Source organism: Grus americana, chromosome Z, assembly GCF_028858705.1.
Source record: "Grus americana isolate bGruAme1 chromosome Z, bGruAme1.mat, whole genome shotgun sequence".
In the NCBI taxonomy this organism is placed as follows: domain Eukaryota; kingdom Metazoa; phylum Chordata; class Aves; order Gruiformes; family Gruidae; genus Grus; species Grus americana.
Window position 1 is genome coordinate 16133518 of NC_072891.1, and position 14743 is coordinate 16148260.

At 43.8% G+C, this 14743-nt stretch overlaps 1 protein-coding gene across 3 annotated transcripts in view; it reads right to left on the bottom strand.

The window, feature by feature from the left end:
* Positions 1–14091, bottom strand: part of PRKAA1 (protein kinase AMP-activated catalytic subunit alpha 1) — an 87658-nt gene extending 73567 nt beyond the window's left edge. Inside the window, exons 1-3 of one of the 3 annotated variants that reach the window (XM_054810282.1) lie at positions 13567–14007; positions 3057–3198; positions 234–327 (exon numbers count right to left, since the gene is read on the bottom strand). In XM_054810282.1, coding sequence (XP_054666257.1) covers positions 234–327; positions 3057–3198; positions 13567–13831 — 501 coding nt within the window. In that variant the 5' untranslated portion in view covers positions 13832–14007. Of the gene's footprint in view, positions 1–233; positions 328–2814; positions 2872–3056; positions 3199–13566 lie in introns of those variants that run through there. The other 2 variants (XM_054810278.1, XM_054810279.1) reach the window with 2 other exon arrangements.
* Positions 14092–14743: the final 652 nt, after the last annotated feature.

Here is a 14743-nt window from a genome sequence, read left to right on the forward strand (position 1 = left end):
TATAAATTGTATGACATTTACTCTGCTTGTAGAAATCATGTGCCACCCTAAACAAATTCTGTGCTACACTAATCATAATATCCTGTTAAGAAAATAGAGCTTTAATTAAATCACTGTGCCAAGGATCCCCAAAAAGAACCTGTCTGTCCTCTCCATGTTGGGTGACACAGGAATGCTGCAAAAGCAGTAACAGAACACAAGTCATTGATCTGTACAGTTGGATTACTTCTTACCCTTCCATTTTTACAGATATAATCAAACAATTCTCCTCCTGAAACATACTCCATCACCATGAAAATGTCAGTTGGCGTACTGATGACCTGGTACCTGATAAGAGAATGTATATATTAATCTATGCATTCAGTAGAAGATGCTAGTTACATTCAGTTAAAACCAAAGTTGTGCAAAGAGTCAGGTAAAAGTATACTTCAAAATATTTATCAGCCAATTTACAGCTATTTCTTGTCCTTTCACTATGTAATGCCATCATTGCCAAGACTAGCAGGAAATTTGTATTCCCCACCAGGAATACCAGTCTTTGTGCTTTCAGAGAACTAAGCTTAGTCCAAATGATTTCAATGAAACTACTTACAGTGCTGCCTTGCAGACAGCTTGGTGCAGTGTGGAAGGAATTCAAAAGGACTTTGACAGTGTCTCAAAAATATACACTTTTCAACCTTAACTTACAGAAAGTCTGACTTGCCATAAATAAAAAGTGTACTTCAAGACTAGAAAAAAAATGGTTTTAATAATCATGAATATTATCTTTTACAAAGAGAAGAGTATCAACACTGGTTATATTTTTATCAGTCTACTTCAATTAAGTTTAAAAAAAAACACTGTGAAGTTTTGAAATTTTTGAAATAACTAGCTTATAGCCAAACTCCCCATTTAAGAGATTTTGATTTTATTCTACATATCCTTACCTAAAATTTGTTTAAATTTTTTTCCCCTTACAGCAGTCAGAAGCGATCAATTTTTAATGGAACAAGAAAGTGAACACTGATAACACTTCAGCCAATATTCAAATCTATTGAGAAGACAGGAGGTAGCAATTGGATGAAAACAAATGTTTCAAGGTACTACATTTAGGCATGCAAATATTCAAATTGTAATAATTAATGGAATTCACACATACACTATAGAACTGCAATGTTCTTCAAAATGCTGATTCCAAGACAAAGGGGAAAACAGATGTGCTTCAGCTTACTGAGACAAGTTATTCTAGAACTACATAGACAGCAATGAGTTCAGACTATCCAGGTGAACGTGTGTATCTATTTTAACAGTTTAGTATTACAGTGTAACATTTCACTAACCTCAATACCCTTCTGAGAGTTATCAACATGAGATCTTCCAAGGCAGTTTTACCTAAAATTTTATAGTCCATGATGCTTTACCTTCACCAATTTTCTCTCTAATACCTTGGTTGAAAGTACCTCATGTACTTAAATATCAACAACATTCTGAAGCCACAGCTAAGACACTACTACAGAAATGGTATTTTAATCCTTTCAATTAAAAAATTACAGTGGTGCTTCTCTATAGTCATCTCATTTTTCTGGTTATGGAAAAGGAGGCTGTGGAACACTTACATACCTACAATATAAATAAGGTTATCAAACCACACAGCACAGATGACCAGAATGCAAAAAGAGGCAATGTTACAAAGGAAAACAAGATGCATTCTATTGCTAGAGGTCAAAAACCACAGAGGAGATGCTGCAAAGGTTTTAGTTAAAGCATGGTACAGAAAAACTTACTGTAACAGGCTTGCAATTGTACATACTGCTAAAGCAACGTATGAAGTTTTTCACAAAGCACAGCAACGTTCCAAATTAGACATCAAGTTTCCCATCATCTCCTACATGTTGTCCTTTCTCTCCACATACAGGATAAAAAAAAATTCTCCCCAGAATTTCCTGAGAAAGAAACTGTCATCTGAAACATGTTAAACTGACTCAACAGTTTAGCAACCCCACAAGCACACATTTCTGTTCCACCTCCATATCTCAGTTGGTACACTGACACTTTGTTTTGACTGTTTTGTATGTCCTTTGGACTCGTTCACGAACTCTAACTGGCAGCACTAGCAATTTTGCAACCAAATCAGCTCAACAGTCTTCTGAAAACTAACCCACTGAAGAAGTTAGTGAGTTGATCTAACACAATCCAGTTTAGCTTCAGTGCTGTTGCCAAATTAAAGGGAGTGTTATAGGGATGGCATCTGTCAGTGGCAGCGGGGTCTGAAGACAAGACTCTGCCAGTTAAAAAAAACCCCTAACACCAGCACCATGATTAAGACAGTGAAAGTCTGGAGGTGCAGGTTAACTTTACAGGAAATGAAAGTAAAAAAAAAAAAATCTATGTCATTTATAATTTATTTCCCAAGACCACACATAAGTGGTCTACTCTGGGACATTTAACTGTACACTGAATTCCACTGATGAACTATTGACCAATTAACAGATATAAACAGGCACACTATAAATACCACAGTTAGACAAGTGGTAGCAGCTATACTGAAGAATTCTGAAATATCAATCACATTTAACAAACTGCACATCTTTATTTCAGAAAAAATCTCACAGAGCACAATCTACACTGAAAAACTATAGATCAGTGACCAGCAAACCACTAAAAACTTACTTTGAGTAAGAAAAACCAATAAGCTTACTATAGAAATGCCCTTTACGATCTTATTCTAAATAACTCATTTTCTAAGCAGAAAAAAGATCAAGTATAACCAGAAGAAGAAAACCGAAGTAACAGCCAAGTGATGGATGCTACTAGAAGTATCCATCACACTCTTACCTTTCATATAGCTGTCCAAAGAATTTGTAAGCAAAGATCTACTGGAAGCTCTGCAGCCTGCAGAGAAGATCAGTTTTGTGAAAATGCATTACAAAGTACACTGAAAATGATGGCATACTTGGAAGCTGGTTACTTTCCTGCCAAGATACTGCTAGCAGTATTGCCCATTAAACATGTTTCAGATTAGTGAGAAAAAAGAGATTACTGCTTAAATATGTTTTATTACAGCAAGCAAAACTTACAGCTTAATTATATGAGGATGCCTGAAGAGTTTGAGGTTCTGAATCTCCCTGCGGATTTTTCCTACTACATCAAGGCTGCGAATCTTCTGTCGATTCAGGATCTTCACTGCAACTTTATGCCCAGTTAACTCATGTTTGCCAACTGCAAGGAATAAGGAAGTATTTAGTCAGGGTTTTAAATTGCTCCTTTAAGTCATTAACTTGCTCATTTTGACTGTAGCAAAGAAATACAAGTTAAGATGTTAGCAGTCCACATACCCCATTATCTTTGGGGAGGTTGAAAACCAGATGTCACGTCATTTCTTCTGCCCTATTCCAATTTCTCCCACAATTCTACCATTAGCAGACTAATGAGATGTAAGAAAAACTTTAAACCTAACCCTCAGAAGGCTTGCAGCATGACTACATTTTTGTACTATTGCAAAACACCAAAGCATATCCCAAAGTACTGCCATCCTTGCTAATTAGGGAGACTATTTCCTCTCCCTCTGTAAGTCACTGCAAGCTTTTGGCTCACTTGGTAACCCAGTCAGACATGTTCTCCTGCAGCTCGTTTACTTTATCTGCAAGGATCAACTCTTACTAAAGAAATCACTGCTATGTGTCCCTCAAGAAGCCTGTTTCAGCAATTACTCTGAATTACCACTAAGAGTATCTGATCAGTTTACTTGAAAAATAATTATTTATCTGTACTTGGAGCAGTTTGACCCTATACAAGCTCCAAATTCTATGCAGCAAACACCAGAGCTTTATTATATAAAATAAATGGCAAAAGCTACAGAAAATGCACAAAATAAAATCCAATAGTAACTACAAGAAGCAATGTAAACATGCAACCTCATACATTTCCTACTTCTTGGAGAGTTTCACTTTTCTTTCAACAGAGGAACTCAAATTGGAAAACATTTCCTAGACAGTTATCACTCTTAAAGTCCTTAATTTTGCAGGTACTATTGGAAGTAGCCACAACAAAGTTGCTAAGAATATTTTTCTTAAACCCAAGACTGGATCACAGACAAACCACAGAAAGTAAGTATCTCTTCCACTAAGGCCTCGCTATCTGCATTGGTTTCTTCTCACTTGAGAATTTAACTAAGCCCTAGGCTTCAAGCTTTATTTAAATATATCCATGGGAAGCTGTGATAAACAGCAGTGATCCACAGATATCATCCTGCATTCAACAGATAATTTGGATAGAATTAGCAAACACCTATCAATCTGTAAATCTCATTCCCACCCCAAGACTCTCCTGCTGCCTTTTGCCTCTATACTGAGCTAAAAAACAATGCAAGTGAGAAGAAATTCTTAGCAGAAACACAGAGATAATGATAAGCATCTGAGTGACTGTTCTTACAAGAAAAAGATAGCCGCTGTGTAAAATACAGCAGTTTGTCTAAACTCCTGTAGGGAAGTAACTAAGTTGTTGATCACCAAGACCCTGGACCATCACAATCCACTCATTCAGAGGAGCCACTACCTAAAAATGGCCACAATAACCAAAACACTGGACAGGCACATTTGAACTGCCGAGGAATGCAGGACAAAGCCCACATCCATCACAAGTTCTAGACAGACCATAAAGCATAGGTAGGTGAGTGCCTAGAACTGTAACATCATGTCACCTATGAGAATTATTTGCTTTCAACCAGATCTACAATTAAAGCAATTACATCCCCTTTGTCTTCTTCTGTTCAAATGTGATTGAAGTTTTAAAGGAACACAACAAATTATATCACCTATGTTCAAACCCTAAGGAGTAATCAATCATTAACACAAAACATTAGAAAAGCAACTATTCCATTTGCATTACAGAGGCTTTGCCGACCAATAATGTGAACTGAAGCCAGAAATATTTGGAAAAAAAATCTTTAATAAGTTAACATTTAACATTAAGTTTGGTTAGTAAGGAACAACTTCTTAGAAACTAACAGTTAGACACATGAATTTGCATCTTCCTTTGCTTTACAAATTCAGTAAGTAGAATAATATATTTGAGCAGTTCTACAGCTTAGCATATAAATATTCAGTTCCGACATGTATCGTGTTATAAAGTCATTTATCAGCCAATTTGTTTCACTTCTGATTTGTCAATCTAGCTTAGGTGAAAACTGTAATTTCAATAAAACTCAAAAACATCAGAAAGTAATTTATTAGCTACAACAATCTACATTCAACATGCAAGGCACATAAGAAAAGTTTTTCAAAACACTTTTTTCAAAGTAATTGAACAGTAACATCTGCAGTTGACTGAAGCCAATTCTAGCTGTCACAGCCTACAAGATTGTGTGCCTCAAGCCTTGATTTTATTCATTGACTGGGAAAAAACAAGATTTTCTGCTTCTTCAACTCTGTTTGCCAACTTTGAATAAATTATTGTAATGAATACATACTGTGGTTTTGTGCAGGTGCAAAAAGATCCCAAAAAGCCTGGTCGCTTGCTTAAGACATTTCAAATTCAATCGTTTTTTCTTCACTAATTTTTGCTTCCCTTTAATTCAATTTAAGATTATAACAAATCTAGCTTTTTAAGATACAAGTTTCCAATAACTATCTACTTCATGAAATAAAACTGTTTTCTTGGATATGGTTCAAGGTATCTACTATCAGTAAAACAGCAGACACTACCTGGTAACAGACTACTGACTACTCTTGAATTCAGCATAAAGACAGAACTGAAAGCAAGACCTCAGATGACAACATCATGTAGAAAAGAAGCCAGTGCTACCTTTCTGAAAGCTACTTTGTATTACCTCTTGACAGAAGTTTTACCTATAGAAGGGAAGGCTTACAAATTACAAGTAATCACAATATATGTTAGTCACCCTAATCCTCAGTCAGCAATCAGTCCCTCAAAAGAATCACTGCAAAAAGAAGTTCACTTTACAGACCTAATATTGCCCTATATTTCTTTATTCTCTGATAATGCCAATTGCATTAAAGCTTCACCACGGCTGTGCAGAGCACCAAGATTTCCCAGACAGTGACAGTTTCAAAGCAGCAGTGACTTCCTTTAACTGTTGAAGTGCAGGAGCAACAGCTTCTAAACTCAATCCAGCAGGTCTTCAGCTGGAAAAGAAAACTGATTACAAGGCCATTCAGAAAAAATACAAGATTCTTATGAAATACTGGTACCAGTCATGAAGTCTGTAGAAAAAGAGCTGAACAAGCCTATTTTGTATTTAATGAAACATTTTCGCAATAGGTCAAAAAAGCCAACCCAAGGCTGAGAGAAAAGTAGTCTTTAAAAGTATGAGCTAAAGAAATGTTTTCACTAACATATAAAAAAATGAGTTAATCCTGTGCAAAGGTATATTGCTTTACAACATCATCAGATAGCAAACTGATCTTCACTGTCCATATCCAGGTCTTTTATCACTGCCTTGACCAAGATGACATATTTACATCAGTTTTGCAGTCCATACAGACCAAAGTTTTTAACCTATAGACCGGAACAAATACTGTATATTTACAACCTGAAGTAGTATCCCTCATTTGCTCAATACAAAATATTGGAAGCCTGACTACTCTTCCTTTACGAAAGCTAACTTTATTTCCAAAAAATATCTGGAGATTAAAAGTTTGCATTTGGTGTCAGCAGGAAACATCAGTAGTGTTTTGTTTGGATTTTAATTAAAAAACCTGAAAATAGAGATAGATGTTTTACACTGAATCCTGGTAAAGTTTTAATAAGAATGCATCTCAGATGATTTAGGTTCAGTACTCTCTTCTACCCTACAAGCTTTCACTTCCATGGCATTTTAGCTCTGCCTAGATATTGGTTAGAAACAGCTGCCTCCTCCATGAACACCCATCTGAGGCACAGTCAAGTGAATTAAGTCAGTCAGTAGTTAATTCAGGCTAGTGCAGACAGATGAACAGTTAAACTGGAAAAACATCACATCAGTAGCAGTTATCTTTGAGGGTAGAAGGGTAAGCAAGCAGCAGGGTGAATTCATCTGATAGCTACCTTTAACAATTATTAAGTAAAGCACTGGTTTTCTAGTCTAAATCTTTTCAAGCTGCCACTGCTGTTAAAGATCCACTTTCAAGAAGTTACATGCCTGACACCCTACATCACATGAGCTTAAGGAAAACCCTGAATTAAAAAAATGAACAATAAATGAAAATTTATTAAAGTTTTTCACTTTATTGTGAATTGATGAAACCATATCAGTCACCATAGAGGGAACATTATGAGGATTACAGGAAAACAATCATAGATCTGGTATTAAAGGAAGAAAATGTGTGCTCAGGAGGAAAATCAGTGCATCATAAATAAAATATGCCTTTTACTAAGTACAGCTAAAGCAAGGCAAAACTAACACAGTACATCATCTAGGGACAAGAAAATAAAACCCCAAAGCTTAAAACAATTTGCGTAGGAAAATGGAGCATTAGTCCAGAAACACTAACAGTTGCTTCCACATCGTAAATAAACTCCCAAGCCACTTAAGAAAGGTATTCAGTAGGCAGAATGATGCTGCATTTTGCCACAAGGTGATTTCTCCCCCATCTTTAACAAAAAATATATTCATACATGCATATAATCAATAGTTACAAAGCGGCCTAAAAGAACACCTAATGTCAGTCAAATAAGGCAGGAAGAGGGGTATTATGGAAATAAAGCATAATAAAAATGGCAAATCTAGATTTTGGGGTTTTGGGTTCTTTTACTTAAGTGTTTCAAACTATTTAATGAAATATTAATAAGAGTAATGTTCAATATTACATTAAAATATTAACAGTAGCTCCACAAATTGACCATCTTTCAAGGTTTCAAATTCAGGCACATCTTTGCCAATACAGATAAGAACAGCTGCACTAGTAGAACAGCATTTTCTGAAGTTTAAGAGCATATTAAAACATTTATGGGTATGCCAAGCTTAGTTTTGTGCAGTGCACTGGGGAAAAAAAAAACAGCCAAAAAATAAAGCTTCTGTGATGGGGCTACAGCATTGATGGATAAGGGATGAGTGACTGACATCATCCACCTGGACTTGTGCAAAGCATTTGACACTGTCCCACATGACACCCTTGTTTCTAAATTGCAGAGACATGGATTTGATGGATGGACCACTCAGTGGATAAGGAATTGGCTGGATGGTCGCACTCAAAGAGTTGCAGTCAACAACTCAATGTCCACATGAAAACCAGTGATGAGTAGCGTTCCTCAGGGGTCAGTACTGGGACCAGCACTGTTCAACATCTTTGTCAGCGACATGGACAGTGGGATCGAGTGCACCCTCAGCAAATTTGCCGATGACACCAAGCTGTGTGGTGTGGTCGACACACTGGAGGGAAGGGATGCCATCCAGAGGGACCTTGACAGGCTGGAGAGCTGGGCCCGTGCAAACCTCATGAAGTTCAACAAGGCCAAATGCAAGGACCTGCACGTGGGTCAGGGCAATCCCAAGCACAGCTACAGGTTGGGCAGGAATGGATTGAGAGCAGCCCTGAGGAGAAGGACTTGGGGCTGTTGATTGATGAGAAGCTCAACATGAGCTAGTAATGTGTGCTTGTAGTCCAGAAAGCCAACCATGTCCTGGGCTGCATCAAAATCAGCGTGACCAGCAGGTTGAGGGAGGTGATCCTGCCCCTCTACTCTGCTCTGGTGAGACCCCACCTGGAGTACTGCGTCCAGCTCTGGGGTCCCCCAGTACAAGACAGACATGGAGCTGCTGGAGCAAGTCCAGAGGAGGGCCACAAAGCTGATCAGAGGGCTGGAGCACCTCTCCTATGAGGACAGGCTGAGACAGTTGGGGTTATTCAGCCTGGAGAAGAGAAGGCTCTGGGCAGACCTAATTGAAACCTTCCAGTACCTGAAGGGGCCTACAGGAAAGATGGAGAGGGACTGTTTACAAAGGCATGGAGTGATAGGACAAGGGGTAATGGGTTTAAGCTAAAAGAGGGTTGATTTAGATTAGATGTTAGGAAGAAAATCTTTACTGTGAGGGTGGTGAGGCACTGGAACAGGTCACCCAGAGAGGCTGTGGATGCCCCATCCCTGGAAGTGTTCAAGGCCAGGTTGCATGGGGCTTTGGGCAATGTGGTCTAGTGGGGGGTGTCCCTGCCCATGGCAGGGGGTTGGACCTAGATGATTTTTGAGGTCCCCTCCAACCCAAACCATTCTATGAGTCTATGAAACAACATTTTTGACTCCTCCCCTCAGCCATGTAGTCCCTCCATGAGGAAAGAAAATTTGATGCCTGTCTTCTGCCTTATCTCATTTCCTCTCCATTTAAGGAGGTGCTAAGTTCCCAAGGAAAGGAATGGTAACTCCAGTTGCCAATGTGGGGTCACTGCTCACAAGTGGCTGGGAGTGGGAGTGTCACTTTATAAGCCTGTCTTGAAAAAAGGAGACTTGAAGGGCTCTACTCTCAAAATATTTTCCACTGCTTTCCTAGATAGTCTTAGGGGCAAATATAATCCCATTTTCTATACATCAGTAATTTCTTCAGAACATGCCAACAGTTGAAAGAGGTTGTGCAGAGAACATACAATAGAAAGATCTACGCTGAAAAAAGATATGACGTTAAAAGCCAGCAAGCACATTAGATACAACAGAATAAGCTGCGGTTTTTTACTGGTTATAATTATGAGCAACCCATTAGGTTAATGTCGTGGTTTAGCCCCAGCCAGCAACTAAGTATCACCCACTTGCTCGCTTGCTGCTCCCCACCTTATACACTGAGCATGACATCATATAGTATGAAATAACCGTTTGGCTAGCTTGGGTCTGCTGTTCTGTGAAAATTAACTCTATCTGAGCCAAAAACCAGGACAATATCCAGCCCTTATTCTATACCATCTATGTCATGCCCATATCCTCCGCTTTCCAATTGGTCACCACCACTCTTCCTGTCTTTGAGAGATAAATATATATGCACAGATATCATTCCCCTAGTCTATGGGCCATCCTTCTAAAATTCCTTGAGGTACACGTCGGACTTCCCCATCCTTCTGCATCACCCATCAAATGAATCCAGGCCCTTGAGCAAAGGCAATCCCATGGATGGGTTTGCCTTTGCCTGAAGCAGGGCTTACCCAGACTGTCTTCCCCAACATGTTCTTCATGTGCACTATGGGGACTTTACCCTGTTGCACAGTACATGGAAGTTTTGACTGGGCAGAGCGACACAATGCAGCAAGACCCATCAGTGAACAGGATATATTGCTTCCCATTTTCTGGTAGTTTATTATACAGTGGGGCCTCTTCAGCACATGTCACCCCCTCCTCTGGCGACATTCCAAAATCTTTGCCTTCTGGCCAGCCCACGATCACTTCCAGAATTCCTAGGTAATTGGGGTTTCCTATTTGAGCCCGCTGTGTGATCAGTGCGACCCACTTGCTCCACATTGCATCAATCGCATGGTGTGTAAAGGGGACCCTCGCTTTGAACATCCAGCCCAGCACCGGCAGCTGGGGTGCCAGGAGGAGCTGTGCTTCATTTACCAACCACCTCCAAAGCAGCTCAAACACCTTCATATGCTGCCAATATCTCTTCTTCAGTCTGGATCAGTCCATGTCAAACGGTGGAGCTGTGTTTCCACCCCTGGGGCAGCTGGTTTCAGATATACTGGACGCCCTTCCAAGTGAAGGCAAACTGTGGCCTGCACTCTGCCACCAAAGGGATTGAGAAAAACGCATTAGCTGTATCAGTTGTGGCATACCACTTGGCTGCCTTTGATCCCAGTTCATATTGAAGTTCCAGCATGTTTGGCACAGCAGTACTCAGCAAGCAACGTGACTTCATTCAGGCCACGATAGTCTACACTCAGCCTCCACTCTCCACTGGACTTCTGCACTGGCCATATGGGTCTGTTAAGGGGTGAGCAGGTTCTGCTCATCACTCCCTGGCTCTCCAGTTGATGAATCAGGGAGTCTCAGTGTGATATTACCACTGGTGCACCACTGTTGTAGCGACTGGCACCCGTTGTTCTTCAGCCCTCAGCAACTCCACAACAGACGGGTCCTCTGAGAGACCAAGCAAAGTAGCCAATGGTTCAATTTCCTCTGTCTCCACAGCAGCTATACCAAAAGCCCACTGGTACCCCTCCCTATCCTCTAATTCCAGGCTACTGGCCCCATTATCCGAGCAGCCAGGTAACAATGTGCTCACCTGGATGGCTGCTGAAAGCTTTTCACATATCTCACAGATCACTCAGGGACAGGGATGTATTTCTTCTTCTGTATAGGGGCAACTGATACCAGCACAGGTTGTTTTTAATTTGGTTCAGCTGCACTCCCTGAGCAAATGTGCAGCCACAGTGCCTGTCAGTCTGTTTTCCCTCGCTTCCCCCTGATGGTGCTGCCTGCTGTCAAGCACTGTTTGGTAGATAGTGGCCAGGGCCCAGCACAGTGAGGTAGTTTGTGCTTCTTTGGAACAGCCATAGCATTTTCAAATATTCTATCACTTTACTGGGGTCCTGTAGTTGTTTGGGGGTGAAGTTCCAAACCATTGGGGGTGAGAAGTTCTCTAGATACTTGCCCATACTCTTCCACGTGCCATGCCAGCCCTGACTATCCAGCCTCGGGGCAGATCTGTGGGTGCTATTCTTAAAACAATTTTTTGTAATCCTAAACAACACCTGAAACACATGGAGGAGACATAGAAATAAGAGCATGCTGGCTTGAAGATATTCAAAAATCTCAAAAGCTGCTGTAACCAGCCTGAGGAAAAAGGAGCACAACAAATTATATCACCTATGTTCAAACCCTAAGGAGTAATGAATGAAAGAGCGAAAGAACATATCCCCTCCATCTTCCCCGTGGATTGGGTGCTATTATTAGTCAATTCTGAGAGATGTTGTCTGAGGTATGGGCATGACAGCAATGCCACATACAAATATCAGCTTAGGCTCATGGCCAGTGATGTTATCATAAGTCAATATTACATGGCACAGCAAAATGTGAATCCTGACTCGTCTCCCAGAGGTGATAAACAGCACCGTAGGGATTACATACAGCAAGTACCGGTTTACATGCCACAGCCATGTGACCAAACAAAGCATCGTTGTGACCAGCAACTATTCAACTAATAAATGCATATAGCAAATTTCATTTTCACATGCTCTGGTCTGATCCATCATTATCTCAACCCTTTTTGCCCATCATTGGGCGCCAAAAAGGACCGTTGTGATTTAGCGCCAGCCAGCAGCTGAGAACCACGTGGCTGCTTGCTCGCTCACTCACTCCTCTCCCGCTTACATATTGAGTATGACATTATATGGTATGGAACATCCCTTTGGCTAGTTTGGGCTAGCTATCCTGGTTAAGTCCCCTCCCAGCTTCTTGTAAAAATTAACTCTATCCCAGCTGAAAACCAGGACACTTAAGCACAAAAAGCCTTATTCAGAATACAACCTAAGTCTAGTCTAACTCATTTATGAAAGGATACCCCAATATTTGAACATTTCTCAGAAACAGCACAGCAGGAACAGTGTAAGCTAATGCAGTTTTGCCACCCGTGGTGAACAGCACCAAAGGAGTCTTTAATTTCCATTTTATTTCTACTAGGCTTCATATTTGCAGCACGGCATCTGCACCCCTACTGGGAAAAGTTTTTGAAGTCTGAGCTGAAAAAAAACTTTGATAACCACTGGCCAACTAGATTTCGCATAAAGTCTTTCCACACCTGTGTGTCAGCTGCATTGCCAGTTAGTCAAATAATCCCAGGCTCATATTTTTATGCTCATATCTCCCTTCATAGAGGGAGAAATCTCACCTTCCTTATAAGGACATCAAGTGTTAGTATTTGCACAGCAAAATACAACGTACAGACAGCTCAACAATTAAGACTGCCTCCTTTCGTTACACATCCAGTGCTATTTTAAATAACTGCAGCATCATTAGCTTGCAGGAATTATTTCCGTAAATACAAAAGAGAAAGCTACTTCTCCCCTAGCCATTACTTCCCGCTGCAGGACTGCGAGTCCTGTCCCATCCCGGCAGGACAGCGCATACCTCTGCCCGACAGGCGCTCTTTCCACAACCCCGCGCGCAGCCGGCGGCCCCCACCCCGCAGCCACGCCGGCTGGGGCCCAGGCTCCACCACCTTCCGGCGGCTGCCCCGCCCGGCTTGCAGTCGTTCCCCCCGGCCCCTCTCCCCCCGCCCCCATCGGATCGCGCCGCCAGGGCCGCCGCAGCCCAGTGACTCACCCGGCCCGGCGGGAACGGCCGGGCAGCGCCCAGCAGCTCAGGTTTCCTGGAGTCGCCCCCGGGCGAAGCTCAGCCCGCCGCAGCGCTCCGAGCGGAAGGCGGATCGGGGCCAAGCCAGAGTCCCCCCCCACATTCCCCCCTCCGCCCAGATCCCTCCCGCCCCCCAAACCTCAGCGGCCGCCTAGCCCCAGCGGACCGGCCGCCGTGAGGCGACCGCAAGCCGCAGCGGCTGGAGAGACTCCGCTGCTCAGCCCCGACACGCCCGCCCGGCGCGCTGCCCGCCATCCCCGCATCCCGGCTGGGCCGTGCCGCTCCGCGGGGCAGGCGGCGGCCCCGCTCCCCGCCGCTCACCCTTGACTTTGCCGAAGGTGCCGACGCCGAGAGTGTCGCCCAGGATGTAGTGCCCGATCTTCACCCGCCCGTGCTCGTGCTTCTGTTTATCCGCCGCCGCCATCTTGAGCCAAGGACCGAGTCTGCGCATAGTACCCGCCCGCACGGGGCCTGAGCGCCGGCGAAGGAGGAGCAACCACACAGCGCCCGCCCGCACCGAAACCCGGAAGCGAACGCCGCACTTATGGTCTTCCCGGCGCCCCCCGCCCCCCCGAGCACAAACCATTGCGGTTCGGGGGGAGGCCTGGGTCGGCCCGGAGGCTCCCCGGGGGGGTGCGGCTCCTGCCGGCGGGGCGAGGCGAGGCGGTGGGATGGGAGAAACAGTCCCCGGAGGCTGCAGGGCGGAGAGAGGGGCCGGGAGGGGGCCCCGTTTTTACACACACATCCCCGAGGAGCGGAGGGGATTCACCCTCTGGGTTTCTGGTTTTCGGGAGCGGGAGGGGGAGGTGGGCGCAGGGCTCGCTCCTCAGCGGCGGTGGCGGTTCCCCTCAGCGCCGGTGCAGTGCTAGGGGCTGGGCTTGGCTCGCCGGTGTCGGGGGCTGCACCGCCGGCGGGTCTGGAGAGGCACCGCCTGGAAGCTGAAGCTTCCCCGTGTTGCCGGCTTGCACCGCCATCGCCGCGGGGCCTGTGCCCGCGGACAGCGGGAAGCTGGGGCTAAGCGCTCCCGCACCGATGGCCGGCCCTCCGGGCGCCAAAGTGAGGGGATGTAGGGGCACACACGTACTTTTAATTGAGAAATGGCGGTACTGCAATGAGACCGCCCGGCTGTCTGCGTTGCTGCAGGCGCGGGGTGCCGTGCTGGCTGGGTGGCAGCTGAAGGCGGCAGGCAGGGAGGGCTCCAGGCGCTAGCGGTGCGCTGTGTTGGTACCACAGTGTTAAGGTCCATTCGAGATGCAGCTGTTGCTGATAGGCTTGGCCAGCGATGCCGAGGGGGCTGATGGCCAAACTAGCCCTTTTTGCCATGCCGTGCGAGGCACGGGGTCCAGGCAGAGGGAGCATACTGTGCTTCCAACCCACCTGTGCTCAGCAGTGAGGAAAGGTCTGTGGCAGTTTAAGCTGAAGCAAGCTGGTGTAGACATGCTTTCGCCTCTCCCTCGCTCTGACATAAACAAACACCAGTCCAGTTCTTCAGTGCAGT